Here is a 19,839-nt window from a genome sequence, read left to right on the forward strand (position 1 = left end):
CTCATGAAATTGTGAGGTTCAGTTTACTTTCTTATATAATTATTTAAAAACTAGGGAACATGAACAAAATCTCAAACTCATTTTCAACGCTCATCTCGGCTATCTTAAACCTTTAATATTACCACATTTCAAATTAGAACTATTATCATCATGACGATTATCACCGTCAACCCCTAAATTCTAAAACCTCAATCAAAATTAAAAAAATTTGCATTGTTAAACTTAAAAAATTTCAATAACCACATCAATATAACATCCTATCTCTCAAATATTAGAGTATCAATACTAGCCCTATCCTTTTTAATCCCAATTTATATATTCTTCTATTCATCTCCAAATCCTCCAAACAAGCCTAAAATTAATTTTTAATATGTTATTATTGTGTTTAGGACATGATCGGTTATTCCATGAGTGAATTTTATTTTTGTTTCCATTAAATGTCTAATTGTGCGATGCATTCATATGAACAAGATTAGCAGTGTATTGTTTAATTGCACGAAAAAATATTAATCTGTCAAGGCTATCATGATCATTTTGGTGTAATATTGAAAATCTCAAGGAACCCTCAAGGGAGGTTTCTGAAATTATCCCATTTTTAAAATCTAACAAATCTCTAATCTCACCCACTGAAACAAAGACCAAAATTTCCATAATCGAATATAGGCCTGCTGTCATCTATCGTTTCCGAAAAGAAAAAAAAAAGAAAAAAGAATATAGGCCTGCTGTTGCAAGTAAATAAAAAGCAATCGAATGAGCCAAAATCAATGGTTAGCTGGGGTAAGTGCGAGTACCCTGAGGAGATTAATTAACAGGTTTATGCAATGTAAGTTAAATGATGAAACAACAATAACTGAAACTAAAAGAAAAATCTCACGTCCCGATGTAAAAGAATGGCAAAAGCTATTCAAAACAAGTAGTACAAGCAGTAGCAGTTGAGTTTCAAGGAAAAAGGAGCAGTTCCGACAAGGAAATCGTGGTGCATTACGACAGGGAAATCATCTTGCATGGACCCAAGATTGCCTTATCACAGGCTTTCCATTAGAACTCGTCATCATCCTCTTCAGCTATGTGCTTAGCGAGCTCCTGCTCTTGCTGTTGTCTTTCTCTCCTCTTCTCAGCACTTTCTTTTTCCTTGTGTGAATTTGGTGGAAATCGGAGGGCACGAACCGCCTCGTTATGCATATTAAGACAGAAAGCAATTCTTGAATTAAAAGCAATTTGAGGCTCATTAGTAGAGTAAATGTCCCCAGTCTCCTTGGACACCATCCATCCATTAGCATGATCCAGTGTAGCATCAATGGCCCCATCCCGAATTGCTTTAGCCACAATGCTCTCAGCATCAGCAACAGGGTTTGCTGAATCCAACCGCAGCTTTTTAGCAACATCAGCCAGTGAAATCCTGGAATATGAGATACTAATGTTACGTAGCCCTGTCCTAATGACATTATGCCGCAATCTCACAATCAAGTTGTTGGTTCGGTCTGAGCTGAAAGTGCTTGAGAACTTCTCAGCAACTGTCCTAAACAACTCCAGATCTCCAATTCGAACAGCCTGAATCATTGTAACCAACGAAGAATCAATTTCTAAAGCCAAAATCAGGAATATATTAACATGCTAATTGAATCCTTTTTATTTACGATTGCTTGGGATTCTCATTGCTCTGCAGTTGTGAAAGATTCTTCTGGTATGAGGGGGCTGCAAACTGCCAGTGTCCTCAATTCATGACCAAGCAGAATAAAAGGTCTCAAACAATTAGCCTACTACTTTAAATATTGCAATTCCGTCCTACAATTACTAATTTCTCCACTGCTACACTACTATTGTTCACATGCAATAAGTATCATTAGCCCCTCTCGTGTGTTTCCCACACAACGAAATCTTTAAATCATGCTACCTTAAGGTTCCAAATTTTACATACCTTAAAAAGTTCCAAATTTTATGAACCAAAAAGATAAGAAACCAGACAACACAAACTCACATTTGTAAGCTCAAAGTATGGTCTCAAAGCTTTCTCCATTCCTTTTTGCATAAAAACAGTCCTCTCAGGGATCTCTCCAAGCAGTAAACGTACTATCACAGCCCATTTAGTGCATTGAACTCGGAAACCGAGAGCCGCAACAGGGGCTTTCCTTGCAGCTTGCAGAAGGGATTCTTTAGCATCAGTATATTCCAATTGAATTGTCCTGATCTTTCCAAGGTAAAAGAGGTAGCGACAAAACTGGAATAAAGAAATCGAGGATGAGGCATCGAAGATTGCAGATTCTAAGCATCCATATTATGCATCAAACAGATTAGACCAGATGATCAAATAATAGAATGTAGTTTTTTTTTTTAGGTACTAGTATGGTGCATTACCCCTTTGATTAATGCTGCCATGAACATTTTCTGATTCAATCAGAACAAACCTTTTTTTTCATTCCCATTTGATTAGTCTAGTAGCAAAGCAACTGGCAGAGCTTTGCTTTCACTTTAATATACACGTACTACAAGGAAAAGTATGCTTTACCAATTTCCTACTCAACATCTAAAGCAGGTTCCAATTTCTTCCCCTACTTTAGTTTCATGACTCTGTGTATCAAACTAAAATGGGATAAATTTATTTAACAACCCCCCGCCGCCGCCCGCCCCCCACGGGGCCACAGCCACACCCAAAAAAAAAAAAGGTTTGGCCAAATTACAGATCCAACAGAAAAACATAAACAGCAAAAGGTCTGAAATACCCTTATTGAGTACCAAAATTGTAAAATATAAAATGTCTTCCATTAGACCATTCAAACCTTCTACAGCAATCTAATAGCCCAACTACCATCTCAACCACCATACCAAAGTAACATAGTGTGACTTCACAAGCTTAAATCCAAAAATCAGAACCCATTCAACGAGAAACCCCCCCCCCCCCCCCCCCAAAAAAAAAAACAAAAACAAAAAACCAAAAGAAGAAGAAGAAGAAAAACGATTAAACGGAGACATCCTTCCAGCAGTAAAATTAAAAAATGAATCAAGTTTCTTAGGGTCTGCCAAATCGATTAAGAGAACAAATTGAATTTCCTCCCACTTTATTACTAAACTTTTTCTTGAAAGAAAAAATACTAAAATAGTGTTTGTCGTCAAGTCAAAGTTCCATTCCAGGTTCTTTTAGTTTGAATAGCCTTGGAAACCGTCTTTTTCCATCACTTTGCCATTTAATTATTGTCCCAATTCATTCTAATATAATTTCAGCAGATATTTTTCCAATCAATATATCTACAGATTGCTTCTTGTTCCTCAACAAAACTTGCCCTCAATCATAGGAGTTATTCATGAAAGAGTTTTTGTTTTCCTTCTTTCTCTTTCCAGCCAGAGAAGTTGTTCAACAATGGCTGTGGAGTGGTTGAGAAGCGGAAGGGGTTCAATGTAATTTGTCCAAATCTGAGGGGAGTAAAAGTAATAACCCAAATATACTCCTTCATTTGATCCTTTGAGTCTAATACTTATTGGTGCAGAAAAGTCAACAAGTTCCAAACAAGATAAAATATCCCAAGCACATGGACGGATTCTGCACGAGAGAAAACTAAGATAAAAAGAATATTGGATTTACCTGCTGATTTGAATGAGCTTCAAAACGGGGTGCCTTGGATCTCAGCTTCTCTGCTTGGTCATATAAATTATAATGGAGGTAATTTCGAAGCAACAGATTGAGAAGTGTTTCCTGCGTCAACTAAGCTGTTAAGTATGATGAAGGCTGCCACTAAGACAACAAACTAGCTACTGTTTTAGGTTACAAACCTGACCCAGCTCATCACGGCGAAGTGTTGCAATCCGATGCAGAGCAAGCAGGTTTCTGCGAATTAAACTTTCTGTTAGGCAAAGTTTTGGAAGGAAAGGGTACTCAAGAAAAATATGCCCACAAATACACAGACAGATGCAAACGCACACAGAAATGGAAAATAAGCGTCTGAATTATTTCTGAACCATTTATTCCATGCATCATATATTCATATGAAATGGAAAAATGAGCACCAGCTGCCAAATGCTCGTGAACCAATTATATCATGCATCATACCAAGGGGATGAAGTATATGCAATAGCAAGTAAAAATCATAACTAACCCACGAATTTCAGCAAGATCACCAGTAAGTTCATAGCTCAAAGAGTAATAGAAATAAAGCCTGGATGTTAGAACGTCAAGAGTTCGCTTATTGTAGTTCTTTAAGCGTCCAATGCCTGCTGAGGCACATGCTTTAGCCTGTAGAACAACAGGGAGATAGTCTTTTACATTAAGAACTATATCAGAATATACAAAAATGTGGGATGACACAAAGTATACCTCATTGTATCTTTTTTGATCAATGAGAAATATGAGGACAAGCAAGCAAGAATAAATCTCAAGCTCTGGCAGAGAATGCTTTGTAGGGGCTTGGGTTGCAGATGTTGCAGTATCAACTTCCATTTCATGTTCATCATCCTATAAGAAGCATTTAAGTTTGTCAAGCTGCATAATTATTAACAGCACTGTATTTGTTTGACAATACAATGGAAAAAACAAGATATTTGCACTAAAAGGAAGGCAATGAAGACATACCAATTACGAGTCCATTTTGTTGGATAGAAAATGTCTGACAGACATATAATGGATAAGATTTTGTACAAAGAAAATCATCTCTCAATTCTTTTCGTATTACTTACATGATAATTCAAAAGCCATTTCCACAATTCCCACAATATGATTAACACACCACCAAATACCACTAGAAAACCTTTAATTACATAATTCCCATTTCCAGTTGCTTCATCAACTGATGTCACTTTCGTTGCTGCGCTATTGCAAGTAATATTCATGGAGACACTACAGCAACAATTGTAATGGCAGTAAATGTTATCTAAGAAGGTAGCAAAATAACAAAAAATCGGAGGTATAACAAGAAAATTAAAGGCAGGGTGCAGGAATTTGAGTTTCAGCATATAAATGCAAGCACTAATAGCAGTAGGGCCAATATTCCTCTACTGTTGTCTCACTGGATGGAAGCAGGAGCAGCATATGGGCATAATAACTTTAAATTTTACAAGGCTTTATACTTTCAAGTTGATGAAAAAGATGAAACCAAGGATGTTACCATGTACAATGAGTACAGGAGTTACTTTTTCACCCTTAATATGAAACTAATTGACACTTTGCACTTCCAACAACTACTTTGCACACAGCACTCTATTCCACTCTTCCCCAACTATTAATAGACCATTGAACAAAATATTTTTAGAGCTTGAAGAATGAAATCAAATTTAAAAGTGACGGAATTTGTCCTAAAGGCGATTAAAAGAGAAGATATAATGACAAGCTGAAGTGGTGGGATAACTAGAGTCTCCAGCTTCCAATTAAAGCTCATATTAACAAACGATGAAACCAGCACTCATGTCCATGTCCTGTTTTCATAAACCATTTAGACCCTTTTTTGCATGTGATCACACAAATCTTGTCCACAGAATCAATCAGCCCTGTCTAGTTTTGCCACACTAATTCAAAAATGGGGTAAAGTTGACTATGATAACTGTAAGATGCAATTCGTCCAAAGTCCAGAACAATAATTTGAGGAGTAAAGTCCCCAACACACTGTAGAATATAGTCATGTACAAACAGAATATTCTTCCTTCAGCAACAAACATGCTACAACTGCCAGTTCATCAACAAAAGCCACTTAAGAAATAACGGAGGCAAAAACAAAGAATGGTGCCAAGCCAAAGAACTGAAATTCCACATATTTAGAAAAATTGAAAGAGGACTTTCTTACCTTGGGAATGTACGAGGACAACCGTGAATGCACCTCTGATCCAGGTGTAAGGGTATGAGTTAAGAATGCAGAAATCACAGACGCCTTTAACTTCTTCCTCAAAGCTATAGTTAGCCGAACTGCCCTAACTATTCTCCGAACCTCCCGGGCATATGCACCCGTCTCAATAAGTGATGCTATCTCTTTCAAGTCTGAAACCCCAAGTTTTCCATTAAAGAAATAGTAATTAATCAATATTGATTAAAGACCAAGCAACGCAGTAAAAGGGTTAGAAGATGAACAGAAAGATACTTACGCTGCAGAGTGGATGGGGCAGTCAAGGTGACAGAATTTGAGGTGGCTGGTTGCTCTTTCATCTCAACGTCTTGAGTCATTTTTTATGTGCTGTGAAAAATCAAAGTCAGTATCATTGAGAGGAAGACCACCTAATCAAGCTAACACGAATGCAAATTTAATTGATCAGCCCTCCTTAAAGTTGATAAAAAAAAAAGAAAAATCATTTTCCTTGCATTTCTCGTTACTAAGTTTATGGCAAACGTATTTAGATTGCATATATCGATACTGCATAGATGGATTCATGAGGAAAATTGACGAGGGCCTGGGAGGTAACGGGTTTCAGCCAATCTAAAACATCCAAAAGCGAGAATAGGGAAGCTCAAAAATGCACTCCATCAAAACCAAGGAAATACTGTCCAATAAAGACAGTCCCCGATTTTCAACCTCAAATGCAAATTCTCAAAAGGAAGAAACCCAGTCTAAATTATTAACAATTCCCACAAACAATACCGCAAAAACCACAAATTTAATCAATCAACCAGTTACCCATTTCGACAAACAATACTCGCATAGGCTACAAAAAAATTTAATCAACCAGTTCCTAAATTTCGCATCTGAACTACTAATAGCAGGAAAAAAAATTGAACAAAATCAAAATAACATCTAAGCTCTGTTAGACTGCTTAACTAGTTCCCTGGGCAGGCAGCAAACCGATGGTTGAGGAGGGATACCAAGCCAGAGATCTGAGTGAATGCCGTTCTGACAATTAGATGCCTTCGTCGAGGAGATGGAATGGGGGATGGTAAAAATAAAATAAGGTACCAAAAGTGATTTAGAATCAAAAAAGAAGAAAAAGGAAGATATTATTATAACTTTCTTTCGCTACAAGAAAAGAAACTAAAACTCTAATCTCCACGTAGAGAAATCTGTCGTATCAACAGCGTGGGGTAAAGTAAAGGAGAAGATGAATCGAACCTGAGTTATTCCGATTTCCGACTTCCGAGAGTGAATTTAAAAAAACATTAAAAAAAAACCCTAGGATTGGAAATCACTTTGGGATTGAGGGTTCTCTTTCAAAAGCTTTTTTCAGTCTCAAGATGACGAGTGACGACAAAACCCCAAAGGCCTCTTCGGTCACTTTACCAAACTATTCTACAGTAGTAAGTAACCCCAGAACCTTAGCTCCTGCTTAACTCCAGCTTCGAGCTTTACTCTTGGTTTGGGAGTTTAGGATAGAAAAGAAAAGAAGGGAAAAATTAATAAGTTATGAGAGAAGAAAATGGATTGTTATTTGTTTGAGAGTTTTGAAAGTTAGTAAAATAATTTTGAATATGAAAGTTATTAAATATTTGTTCAAGATTTTTTTAAAAATAAAATAAGTATTTTAAAAAAAAAATTGACAAGTTTTCTCAAAGTTTTTTTCATTTCCGTCCAATTTGAAAGGAAAAGTTTAGCCTGCTGTTCATCCTTTTGAATTCCTCCCATTTCCTTTCTTTTCTTTCTTACTAGTAAAAACTAACAAACAAAGGAAAACTAACAGCTAGTTTGTGAGCTGAGGATAGAAAAAAAAAGAAGAGAAAGATTAAGTTACGAGAGAAAAGAAGAGAAGAGATTTTAGAAAATGAAATAATTCCTAGAGAGCCCACTAATGAGGGTTTTGGTCAATTCCTCCCAATTTGGTTGGGAATCATGAATGGCCAAATTTTAAAGCATGATTCCAATATTTCAATTTCCATTGTACTGGATCAAACGCGCAGTTTTAGAATTATTGTAATTCCAAGTACCAAAACCCTTAAACCAAGCGGACCCTTAATGTTGTTTAGGAGTTTATGAAAGAAAGGAGATGATTTTAGACACATTAATCAATAAATATTCCATTCAATAGCTTTTTAAGCATAGAGTAGGCAATTTAAAAATTTTTTGCAGCCTTTCCATAGCTTTCTTTTGCTTTCTTTCTGCCCGATTTGGGCCAGAAAATTTTTTTTAACTGTAGCGGGTCTCTTCCTCCTCCCAATTAGTCGTATTCCCTTCCCTTCTATTTCACTAAAACTCTCAAACATGGAAAATACCTACCTTTCTCTTCCCTTCTTTTCTTTTCTGCTCAAATCTCATCTCCCAACTAGGCATAAGAATATTTTTTAAACTCTCTCTTCTTTCCCTTTCTTTCCCATCCAAAATCTCAACTCGCAAACCGGGTATTTTTACACATTTTGGTCTTTAGTGTCAAATTTTTAGATATTTCAATTCCTCAGTAATAATAAATTTCATGAGCCTATTGTCCCGTAAAGTTTGTAAAGTTTTTGTGAGATGCTACGATCCCTTTTGGATACAACACCCATGAATTTAATCTATTTAAATCTTGTCATATCATTTAGTAGTTTAAACTTTTGAAATATTATAATTCCTATCCTGTATCCAACAATAAATTTAATCTCACCGATACAAATTATATAGTATCCTAAAGGGATCGTAGATAAAATTTTTAGGCATGAAAAATTTCAGCTTATTTTGTTACACGTTCCTTAGAAGGACCAAACCAAAAATGCTACTTATAATTTGAAAGGAAAGCCATTTTGATGAAAATTACTTAAGCCCCACCTATTGAGCTTTCTTTTTTAAAAAAAAAAAATTTCAACTCTTAAAAAATTTAAAGAATGCGATTTAAATACTCCGCGTTCGATGTGGGACAAATCATATACAAATTTAGTTACATTGCCTTGAATTCTTTAAATCAAATTATTATTTATATTATGTCAAATAAAACATGCATCCATTATATATATTTATAAAACAAAAAAGGGCAGGATTATTAAAGCCAAATTTCCAAAAGGAATTATTTCACTATTTATTATATCCGTAAATTAATTAAGCTAAAACCTTGCAAGGTTTTCAAGAGCAAAAATTCTCTACCGCTATCCACAGACAACAAGCAATACATTCTATTTCATCCTGCCTTTGAGAAAGAAAATCAAATTCAACAAATTATTAACAGAAGCTGCATAAACCAACATAAGTGGATATTCAAACCCTACACCAACATTTTCTCTAAGACCTCATAATGCTAAAACTTGTATTGATTATCTTTGATCATACAATAACAACCTATGTTACAGCGTTCCTGTCTGATACAAAACTCCACCAGCTAAGTGGAAGGTAGCCAGAAGAAAATGATGCAAAAAGAGCAGCAAGGCTGGTGACACGAGCAGGAGTACACGAGATCTCGTCTACTATTCTTAAATGGATGGACACCCTACTTGCTCTGGGGAAACGTGACCTCGTAATTCTGCGGCACCTGCAGAAGTAGTAGTGCACAAATTCATCTACTTCTAACACATTTTTGTCACTAACATAAACAAAAAAGAGAGAGAAAACGGCTAAATCATGATCCATATTATGACAATCCACCAGTATGATTTAGCATATGCAGTTCTTGACTGTTGGAACAACATATATGTTATTGATTTAAGCATATGGGAAATTTTGTCACCATGAACGTTGCAAGGATCATCTTCCCAGCAAACCATCTACCATGAAGTGCACGCTGCGCAGCAATTGCAGCTTGATTGTTCTCAAACCGCAGGTACACCAACCCATCACTTTTCCTGCTCGTCAAAAAGATTGAATAGAAACAGGAGTTAGAAGAGATTACTTGTTAGCTAAATGCGCATTGCCACCAATTTGCAACCATGAACATCTTTCAACTCACATTTACTGCAGGATAGGGCAATACAAGCATAAACAAGATTTGGGATACACAAAAGTTTGCAAATTCAAGCTACTTAGCAGCCAACATCAGTTATGGTACTAAAAGATAGTACGAACTTGTCCACATAAATGTGCTTCAACTTTCCGAATTTTGAACATTCATCCTCAACATCATCCTTAATATCCTGGTCGAACTCAGGTTCAGACTGCAAAAGTAATACATCAATAAAAGAAACAAGAAGAAGAAGGATAGCAAAACAATGTCTCCAGCACTAACCTCTAATTTTGGATCAAACATGTTCTTCAACAATAAACATTCACTTGGAATGCCTATAGTATCAATTGAAGGAAAAGTAACAGAAGGCAGTGAGAGACCTGCAGCAGGCCATCCCGCAAGTGCTGGAACAGGAATCTGTCCAAAAGGAACAAAAGGAGATACCTCAGGGGCAGCCCCAAGAACTGGAGCCGCTGGTGCAGAAAAGCCAGGGTTATCAACAACCGGGCTGCCAACAGATCCAGCACCACTATGGAGGAGGGAAGGATATGTAAGAACAGGTACAATAAATTCAGTATTCACTAAAAAATGCATACGTCAAACCTTGATGTTATCCTAGTATGATCCAGCTTCTTCTGCATGAGAAGTGTTAGAGATTCAGCGCTCAGAGACTGAAAAACATTCAAAAATTGACGTCAATATTTGCTTTATTAAAGAAAAGCAAAGTATTAAGAACGGTACCTAGAAAAGAAAATAGATGAAACCATTCAGCTTAAGGCATGGGATAACTGGGAAAGTGAAAAGATTTAGCAATGAACATATTCATTCCTGGAGATTTAACTATTATCTAATTTGAATTATCTTTGACTAGACTAAATTGAGATGTGATACTAAATCAACACTCACGGTGAATGTTGAGCAAGAAACCAGAACAAATATAACAACACTAAATAAGAAACCAAGCATATGTTGTGGAATTTCAGTACTCTATATTGTACCGTTACGCCAAACAGAAAGGATGACCAAAGAATTCCAAGCAAGAACTTACAATTTCTTTGGCCCTTGGGTTGGATGTGGCAATATTTCTCACAGAAAATACATAGATGAAAAAAAGTAGCTTACTAGAGCTAAAAAACACTGACTAGTTGTTTATTATCAAAGTTAGATCTCCAATTAAGTAGTACCTCCAGAATGGCTGAGCATTTTCCATCACCATACTCTGCATATAACTCTTCCATCACTAGACCTTCAAACAGAATAGCCGCTAACACCACAAAAACAAAGATTTTACCCTTTCCTTCCCTCTGTAGATCTTGTATCGGTTATACTTTTCTTTAATCAAACTTTAGATAAGCTCCACTTATGTAGGCGACAACAAAGCAGACATGTCTCTGTTAATGATATTTTCGCATGATATCAATCCATTTCTTGCCAAGCCATAACTAACTTTTACAGCCCGAATAAGTTCACTTATCTCTAAAGTTGTCCCCAAAAGACACCAAGCAGAAAACAGTTTTTGAATGACCTTTAAATTAACAGACAAAGAAATGGAGTTTTGACCAAATTAAGCTGTAGAACCAGCAATTATATTGCACAAATGGCTTACCAGACCACCACCCTCATCATCACCAAAATCTCCAGCATTTGCACCAACTTCTTGTCTTAAAGTTTGATCTGTAACAGCTGATACCTGTATAAGAATGTTGAAACAAAATTAGAGACGGTCATAGACGTAACCAGAAAATTTACTTGGGGGCAAACTTTAACATTTCTAAGTTTAGGTATATAATGTTAACTATTTGCAAGTTTTTCAGGGGAAAAAGTTTAAACTTATAAAGGATATTTTCCATAATTTTCAATTTTCTAAGGGAGAAGCCCTTTCCTCTTATGGTGACAGTTGTCCCATTGAGGCAAAACCTATAGATCCCAACTTACTAATCAACTATTGCACAACCAATAAGTCGGAAGCAGCGAAGAATGTCACCCAGAATGAAAGAGAAGGAAACAAATTGACCTATGGAATATGAATTGTGGTAATGCATAGATGAAAGGAAGCAACGCACGAGATAGAACCAAATATGGAATTCAAATTAATGCTTTACAGACAATGGTTTAAGCAGCCAATTGAGATAAACCAAGAACTAACTAAAAAGGATGATATAATCTCTACCTCATTTGCCACGGGATCCCGCAAGATGTTCAGAACTTCAAACTTAAGTACAAAGGATAGTTCAAATGCAGCTCAGAACACAAAGAGTTATGCCACAGTGAGAGGAGAGATTTTCCACTAACACATTTGATTCACTTCCTCACACTTAAGCAAAGTAGTTGTGGTCAAGTTTTGAAGTGCAGCCAGAGATAAATTTGACAAATGCAACAAAACATCAGCATCAAGACTGTTGAAATCAGTTGTTTAGTTAATTTCAGTTATAAATTTCATTATACAAATATGTGATTGTCCACATCTATTTATGCAGATCAGTAGGGGAGAGAACTCTTAGGTACAGAGGCTGATCTTACAATCTCCAAAATTAGCTTCAGTAGTTTACCTTGGTATAATCTGAACTTGCATTGTGGCCGCAAATTCTGGTTTAGATGGATTTTGATGGTTGCAAAACATATGAATTGAGTATAAAGAAAATTTGCAAGTTCAATAGTAATTACACCTATACCTTCTTAAGATTCAGCAGGGCCAAGAAACTCCCATCATTTGAATACCCTCAGTGCTTAGAAACAAGAGAGGGTAACAAGAAATTTAGCTCTTGAGAAATAAATGTGCATAAAGCAAACCTTTCAAGACGCATTGAGCTTCAATACTAATTGAAGCCTTTCCATTTTTTTCCTTGCCTTATTATTGTCTTATTTGTTGATTATGAAGAAAAAACGAGTAAAGATAATGAATCAGTTCTCATAATTAGTGCAAATCCCAGCCCTGCGCAAAAGAAGAGAATTAGAAGAACATTGTCATCTGCAATCTACCATAGTCATTTGGCAATTAGTCATCTGCAATCAATTCTCATAATTAGTGCAAATCCCAGCCAACGAAAAACAGAAGAACATTGTCATCTGCAATCTACCATAGTCATTCAACCATTAATACAAGCTAAGGTGATCAGTAGAAGCCAGAAAAAGAGCACCTGACATTGAAAGCAATATTTGTTCGTGATAAATTTAATTACAATCCAAGCTATTATTACACTAACAGAGCCATAGAACTAAATAGCCACGAAATGTCAAATGTAAATGATAATCCATGAAGGTTGTCATGAGTTTTAAACAGAATAAATAACTTGCCTTCATAACTCGGCCTGCAATATCCAGTTGTCCATCTAAACTTAGTGCAGCTCTAGCATCTTCAAGGCGAGAAAACTGCAAGATGGTTGTGCACAAAAAGATTTAACTTGGTTCATCGAAGAGCACTGAGATCTCACTACAAAGAAGGCTATTTTATGTGGTGAAGCTATTCTGCATCAGACTATTACGTTAGCTCATACTCGATATGCATGATTTAAATGTTGTGACAACTCATATCTAGAACTAAAATCACCTGCACAAAACCATAGCGGCTGCTATGCCCAGTCTCCAGGTCAGGAGGCAGCTGCACCAACTCAACAGTACCAAATGGTTCAAAAACCTGACTTTTTGAAAAGGAAAGATCAGAATCTTGACTAACAGGAGAAATATCTGCCGCAAAATCAAGACAACTAGTATAAACCCAAGAGAGTTCAAAAAATAACACCTTCCTTGTCAGAACAGTGATCCATGGTGCAAATCAGTGTGACACTGCAGTGCCAACCTTATACCATTTGGCTCAATAAGTATATCATCCTTTTGTTGCCAAATACATATCAGTGCCTACCAGCCTAAAACATCTTTTCTTTACACTAAATTGCTATTCTTTGAACAAGCAAATGATAATGACTCTCTTTTACGGCGTGCAACTGATTGTCCAATAAGAAAAATGTGTAAGCTATGTCATTCATCCAGACAATAAGCACATGCAGTAACAGAAAGTAATATGAGTGACCCCAACTGTTCACAAGGTTCAATTACAGTGTCAAATCGAGTTTTAAGAGCTTAACTTTCTTTTCTACATCTAGGGCAATCAGCTTAAGCAAATACAACATCAAGTCACCCAATCATACTAGATTTGTCTGTTGTATTAAGTTAAATAAACCTATGAAGGACTTTAGAAGCTCTGAAAACATAGTAGCTAATTAAATTAACTTCAAGGTACCTTTTTAACATCAGGAAACACTAGATCATTTTGTTAAAATGCCGGAAAAGAACTGGATTAGTTTTTGGAGGCACTAGCATCCTTGACCTTTCCAAAATTTGTTAAAGCTGAAAGACATTTAAAGGAGTTGCGAACTGTTACATCTCATTCAATCATGACACTTACCCACCAGCAATCTTTTTCCTTTTATCCTGAAAACTCTATCCTCTTAATTGGAACCATGAAATTCTTAATTTGGTGTATTTAACTTGAAAAGCTATAATCTGTACGCTTATTGTAGATCACAACATTCATGACCATGCTTATTTGAATACATACAATGAGAACTGGATGCAAAACCACCAACTGGAGGATATATCTACCTGACGAAGTTGATCTTCTTTGATGTTAGAATGCAGATTGTCAACATACAACCTCCTAGCTCCACCTGAGTACGGGCATATTAGGTCAGTATCTCCAGCAGCCACAGATGCAGTTGACTGAACAAGATTCTTTTCAGCCTCTGATGGTTTAACCATCACTGATTGACCAAGAAGAGGTTGGCCGGACAGGGCTATCGCCATAGGGACCGACATGACATCGTAAAATTCAATATATCTGCAGAACAAAATTTAGCATATGAAGAAGAATACAAAGATAAAAATTCTGAGAAATAGAGATAGTATAGAGTTGTGATGTTGTGTGTGTTTCTCTGTCAGTAGTTTCCTACCCAATGCCTTTGGAGCGTCTAGAAATGTGGTCCACTATGAGGCGTACATCTCTGACCTGATATTGCATGAAAGTTGTCTGTCAATAACTCCTAATACTTGGTAAATGTTATCCAACAATGAGGGTAAGTCATCATTCTGAAGGAATCATGACACCATGACAATCGTATATAGCAACAAATTCAATTGTTTATTCATTATATTTATTTTTGCATGTGCATGTCATGTTAAGGTTGACAGATGAAACTATTACTCAAGCTGAGTTCAAAGAATTCAGGGGACAAAGAATACTAATGACGGGAGCAGGCAGGGTGTCACAAAATTCCAGCATACCTACTCAACCCAGTAAAAGATTATGGGCTTATGCTTAAGTCTCAACAGCTCAAAATAAGTTATAAGCAGCTTATCTGAAATTGAAAAAGAAGTTAATATTGTGAATCTACTGAAAGATTGAAAATATGTTTAACTTTCAACATATTGCCAAGCTAACAGCTATTTTGAAAAGCAAGTCAAGGGAGACTTTTTTATTAAATGCAGAAAAACCTGCTTATAGCTTATTTTAGACTATTGGTACAAGCCGTACAAGTCGCATTAATTATTATGCTAGATATCATGGTTAGACAACAAATCTATTCAAGACCTAGATCCTATTAGGCACACAAGTCTTTGCATAGTTTATACAACATCAGCTTCAGCACTACTGTGGCATTTTAGTCATAAGGTGAAATCCATTATTTTAAGTGGTGAAATATTGCTTGATTCAGAAGATTTATGGCAGAATAAAGAACTTCAAGGGTAAAATTGGCTTCAATGGATAGATCATCTTATCGAATATAGTAGAGTGTCAGGGCAGTAAGGAGGAGATCTAAGATAAATCTTGTATGTCTCATTTGTAATGTTCTTTTGGTTTTTATTAAACAAGCAGAAGCAGGCACAAAGCAAATACAGATTCCAATTCACTGCAACAAAACATGGAGTATCATTTAATTAATGTCTCATAAGATAAGTATTTGGGTCCCGCCCTAGCATAGCAAGATGCATTTTATTTGCAGGAAAAGATGCACAGGCAAGACACTATGAATAACAGCATGTCAAGCTGATGAAGATAAACCTTGCCAGCTCTGCTAAAAAACTCATAGACATCTCTTTCATCTGCCTGCAAAGAAATCTACCAAAATCACAAGAGGAAGTCCATGTCAGAAGAAATGCTGTTGTAAGCCAGTAAATTAGTAGGAAAACAGATTTAGTCAGGTAACTTAACTACCTGATAAGCAAAAACTGTCCGTTGATCATGCTCAGGATCAGCCTCTGGCTCGGCCACTTCTTCCTTTTTTTCTTTAAATCTCCTGCCAAATACACACACACACACATGTATAACAATCATAACCCTCAGAAGAAGTGATCAACAGGCTAGAACATCCTAAAAGGAAAGAAATGAACTACTATTTACTGAGCTGAAAACCCAAACTAAGCTCAACAGTTATAATAGCCAACTGTTGTGCTTCTCAGAGTAGGAGGTAACAGTTAACTACCAGAACAAACCTAAATTAAACTCTGTATACAGAGATCAGCTTGGTCAAATGCCAAAAGAAAATTGTCCAACTCTTTTTAAGGAAACAGGTTACATTTAAAGATACCGACCCTGATCTTAGTTACAAGAGATGAAGCCAAACCAATTCAACTTCTGTTAGCCAAAAGCACAGGTGCGATACAGGTCAACTTAGTGCAAGCAAATTATTTGCTTAAAAACTACCAAGAACCAGTGTGATTGTTAACTCCAGAATCAAAAAACATACTTAAGAAAGTAGAATATTTTGTAAGCAGAATATAAATCTTGAAGCCAACTGACAAACTGATTTACAATAAGCAAATATTTTGTAGATTATCTTGTGTACGTTGTAAATCTGCCCAAGGGCCCTAACAACTTACAACTATGCAAATGCATGACTCTGCATTTCTACCTAGTAGCTAGCTCAGAACAAGGGAATAGAACTTTTTCATTCAAGTCAGGCAGAAAAACCTCAAAGTTCCCCTAGAATTTTAACAAAACCACAGAGGGAATCCGAGCATTACCTGCTTTCTCGGTCCCCGTCTTGTAACTGGCTCTGTCTTTCCCTTCCTCCATACTCCCTATCACCATTCTTCTCCCTGTCTCGGCTCTCCTCTCTCTCTCCATCAACCAGATGCCTTTCTGAATGACTTGTACGATTCGACAGGTCTTGATTTCTCTCCCTACCTCTCTGTCTTTCATCTTCGCGGCCACGACCTCTCCTTCCGCTATCTTCGCCTTTGTTGGTATCTCTTTCTCTGTCGCTTTCTTTGATTTTGTCCCCATCTCTCTCCTTCTTGCTGCTCTTATGCTTGTCCCTGTCCTTGGATTCTCGGCTACTCCTGTATCTCTCCCTCCCACTCCTCTCTCTATCTCTTGAAGGGGAATGGTGACGGTAGCTTGAGCTCCTCTCCTCCTCATCTTCATGGAACTCTTCCCGCGTCCTTGAACGCTTAACCCGTTGATGATGATGATCACTTTTATGCATTGGCCTCTTAATTGGGTCTTGGCCTCCACCAGATTTATCCACTTGATCACTGCCATTGCTCGTCTCAGGATTATCCGCTGTTTTCTCCGAGTAATCATCAAACTCGTCAAATTCCATTTGGGAAAAACCCTTCAAAACCCACACAATCTTTTTCCTCAAGAGATGACAGAAATATACTACTAACTATACAGTAGCGTACTTTTTTCCAAGACGACAACACATTTAATCCATTAGTTTTGATCGCACTAGTCTACCACTACTACAAGCGAGTCTGTAGAATTTGAAAATCCTTACGACAGGTTAAAAAATGTTAAAGCTAGGTCCCTCTAATATGAGAGCAGATCCTCTAATATCTACCGATTATATCTAACTATCGGACAGTGCTACAGTGCCTATAGTTATGGTAACGATGGTAGGGAACCTACTATTACAGGTTTCTATTATTTTTAGTGACAAATCGAATTTTTTAGCGACTTTTTAAATATTATATTAAAATAATTAATATTAACTTTAGTAAGTTTTTAATTAAAACTAGTAAGTATATGCCTGAAAGATAAGTTTTAGTCAAAAATGGAAATTTACCCTTTCAGTAATTTAATTTACTTATTATTTGACAAATGTTACTTTTGTTTAATTTAAACTTACTAATACTAAAAGTAAAAAATTGACATATTAAAGTAAGAAAATAATCGGTTTCTGAAAACGGTTTGGGTTTCCGCATCTCTCTAAAGTTGCTTCCCTTCTTTTTATTATCTTCTCACCTCACGGAAGATTGTAGAATTTTTTTCCTGGAAAAGGAAGGAGTACGATCATCATCTTATGGAACGGGATTAGCTTTTGCTAAAATTTAGAAAATTGATCAAGCGGGCTAAGCAATTCTATCATATCTTCAGGCTGAACTCTTCTGGTAGGTTTCATGCGTCAGTCTCTGTTTCTGCCTTCTACTAAGCATTGATTCTCATTTCGGTCAATCAATTGGCCTGCCTAGGCGTGGAGGAAAAGCTAAATATGCTTTATAGATAGCACAGGTTCAGGAGAAAGGGTTTCCCCCCTATGCAATTATTGATGATACGGGTACACCTCTATCTAATACTATGTATCGATCGTACTTCGAATTAAGAAATTTAAAAATGCGGATTATATGCATTACTGCACATTTTTATGATAATTATTGTGTAGTGTTTTACTGAGTGATCTCATCTTTAAAGCACAATGATTTTGATACCAGATTTCAATTTTACTGTTACAAGTAGCGTCTCCTGTTCTGCTCTATGATTTGGAGTGAACTAATTTGTCGTCTCCAATCATCCATTGCACTTATTGCAAATCATTAGTTACTGTTTAATTAGCAAAATTTTGGTTGTCAAATCGGTTTTTAAGAGCCAGGGGGCGCACATTAATTGGATCAATATGGAGATTTCTCGGCAGCAAGTTTTCATCACATGTTAATATAGATTTTTCTATGTAGACTGTATGCCAGAGAGTGATTGTTTTAGTTTGAACTTTCCTCCTCTTGGTGAAATCCTTAGAATCTGCAGTTTGTTTGGCTACAATTACATGACTGGTCGATACACCAGCACTTTTTTTTTTATGTATCCTATCAGACAACAAGGATTCTCCCTCCAATATAGAGTTGAATCTGTGAGCCAGCTTAATCTGCATCTGCTAACCGATGATTTTGTGCCTCATTCCAGGTGTGGATTTTAAGATCAAGCTGCTCACTGTTGGTGGGAAGAAGTTGAAGCTTACAATTTGGGATACCGGTAAGCAGATCCTATCATTTATAGTTTTGCTAACTGTTTATGGCAGCTTTCCGAATTCTCTTTATGAAGTTCTTTTGTGCAAATATGATGATACACCTTTACTTTTATTTGTTTTTTTTCCCTATCATAGGCTCAAGTGGTAAATCTCTTTGGACATAGAACTAGCTGTAATTTCACAAAATACAGCAGGACATTTTGCGCTTTACCTAGTACAAGTCAAATGTTTGTACTTTCTCTACTGTTCTCAACATGCCGTGCCATCCTAATTAACATTTTCCCCAGAAGTTGTTATTATATGTAAATCTTCTTATCTGTCAGAAGGTTTTGTCTTGCCATCGCAGCTGATCATGCAACTTCTTCCTCCTTAAGATTAGAAACTGACAATCAGTCCTACTTCACCATGATCAGACCCAATTTGGGTTTGTATTCCTCTTTTTCCTAGTGCTGCTAATGGAAATTTATTGTTGGGATCCTTGATTCATGACTTAAAATAAGCTCAGCCTCCTTTTTCATAAATAATCCAAGCTACTACTTTCTGATGATAGTACGCCCCTCTTGCTATTTATTTCCACTGTCCTATTACTGCATATTTTGTTCTCCGTGATCTGATGGGGCTCATGACACCTTTTGCAGCTGGACAAGAGAGGTTCGGGACCTTGACAAGCTCATACTACAGAGGTGCTCAAGGGATCGTTCTTGGTATGTCATGGATAGATCACTATAGATTCTTTCATATTTATGAAGCCTTTTTGTCATCCTGCAAAATAAGTTATTCTTTTAAGATGTGATTGATAAGATGAGATTTTGTTTATTTAATTGCATTATCATCGTTCTCGGATTTCTGGTCAATTTAT

The 19,839-nt window shown here is 36.5% G+C and overlaps 2 protein-coding genes and 1 long non-coding RNA gene across 8 annotated transcripts; 1 reads left to right on the plus strand and 2 right to left on the minus strand.

Moving 5' to 3' along the window:
- Window positions 1–751: 751 nt before the first annotated feature.
- On the minus strand, window positions 752–7,223 carry LOC113782819 (probable 26S proteasome non-ATPase regulatory subunit 3). 3 transcript variants are annotated; one of them, XM_027328746.1, is made up of 10 exons: window positions 7,017–7,223; window positions 6,729–6,784; window positions 6,061–6,149; window positions 5,766–5,956; window positions 4,307–4,444; window positions 4,089–4,225; window positions 3,766–3,820; window positions 3,578–3,688; window positions 1,979–2,218; window positions 752–1,551 (listed from the first exon to the last, which is right to left on the minus strand). In XM_027328746.1, exons 3-10 carry the CDS (start codon window positions 6,137–6,139, stop codon window positions 1,039–1,041), a joined length of 1,464 nt encoding a protein of 487 aa, XP_027184547.1. In that variant the 5' UTR covers window positions 6,140–6,149; window positions 6,729–6,784; window positions 7,017–7,223; the 3' UTR covers window positions 752–1,038. The 3 variants fall into 3 exon arrangements, with proteins under 3 accessions (XP_027184547.1, XP_027184545.1, XP_027184546.1); XM_027328744.1 differs by having other exon boundaries at window positions 6,729–6,815; XM_027328745.1 differs by lacking the exon at window positions 6,729–6,784.
- A 1,773-nt stretch (window positions 7,224–8,996) lies between these two features.
- LOC113781921 (RNA-binding protein 39) lies at window positions 8,997–17,427 on the minus strand. Of its 4 annotated transcripts, none has more exons than XM_027327788.1 (13): window positions 16,759–17,425; window positions 15,950–16,031; window positions 15,797–15,853; window positions 14,688–14,743; window positions 14,341–14,575; window positions 13,289–13,375; window positions 13,036–13,110; window positions 11,348–11,431; window positions 10,345–10,376; window positions 10,024–10,270; window positions 9,864–9,952; window positions 9,529–9,643; window positions 8,997–9,333 (listed from the first exon to the last, which is right to left on the minus strand). In XM_027327788.1, exons 1-13 carry the CDS (start codon window positions 17,337–17,339, stop codon window positions 9,292–9,294), a joined length of 1,782 nt encoding a protein of 593 aa, XP_027183589.1. In that variant the 5' UTR covers window positions 17,340–17,425; the 3' UTR covers window positions 8,997–9,291. The 4 variants fall into 4 exon arrangements, 3 of the variants coding, with proteins under 3 accessions (XP_027183589.1, XP_027183588.1, XP_027183590.1); XM_027327787.1 differs by having other exon boundaries at window positions 10,345–10,412; window positions 16,759–17,423; XR_003469776.1 differs by lacking the exon at window positions 8,997–9,333 and having other exon boundaries at window positions 9,553–9,643; window positions 9,748–9,952; window positions 10,345–10,412; window positions 16,759–17,427.
- Window positions 17,428–18,226: 799 nt separating this feature from the next.
- LOC113782769 lies at window positions 18,227–19,639 on the plus strand. Its single transcript, XR_003469855.1, has 3 exons — window positions 18,227–18,296; window positions 18,917–18,985; window positions 19,619–19,639. It is a non-coding gene; the product is annotated as an uncharacterized LOC113782769 (long non-coding RNA).
- The last annotated feature ends 200 nt before the right edge of the window (window positions 19,640–19,839 follow it).

Source organism: Coffea eugenioides, chromosome 9, assembly GCF_003713205.1.
Source record: "Coffea eugenioides isolate CCC68of chromosome 9, Ceug_1.0, whole genome shotgun sequence".
In the NCBI taxonomy this organism is placed as follows: domain Eukaryota; kingdom Viridiplantae; phylum Streptophyta; class Magnoliopsida; order Gentianales; family Rubiaceae; genus Coffea; species Coffea eugenioides.

Coding starts and splice junctions, on each gene's coding strand:
- LOC113782819 (XM_027328745.1), bottom strand. CDS start 6,139: ATGACTCAAGACGTTGAGATGAAAGAGCAACCAGCCACCTCAAATTCT. Junction 4,226..4,306: donor ATCAAAAAAGATACAATGAG/GTATACTTTGTG, acceptor GTTGTTCTACAG/GCTAAAGCATGTGCCTCAGC. Junction 3,821..4,088: donor GATCTTGCTGAAATTCGTGG/GTTAGTTATGAT, acceptor TTTAATTCGCAG/AAACCTGCTTGCTCTGCATC.
- LOC113781921 (XM_027327787.1), bottom strand. CDS start 17,339: ATGGAATTTGACGAGTTTGATGATTACTCGGAGAAAACAGCGGATAAT. Junction 16,032..16,758: donor GACGGGGACCGAGAAAGCAG/GTAATGCTCGGA, acceptor TGTATTTGGCAG/GAGATTTAAAGAAAAAAAGG. Junction 13,376..14,340: donor AAGAAGATCAACTTCGTCAG/GTAGATATATCC, acceptor TCAAAAAGTCAG/GTTTTTGAACCATTTGGTAC.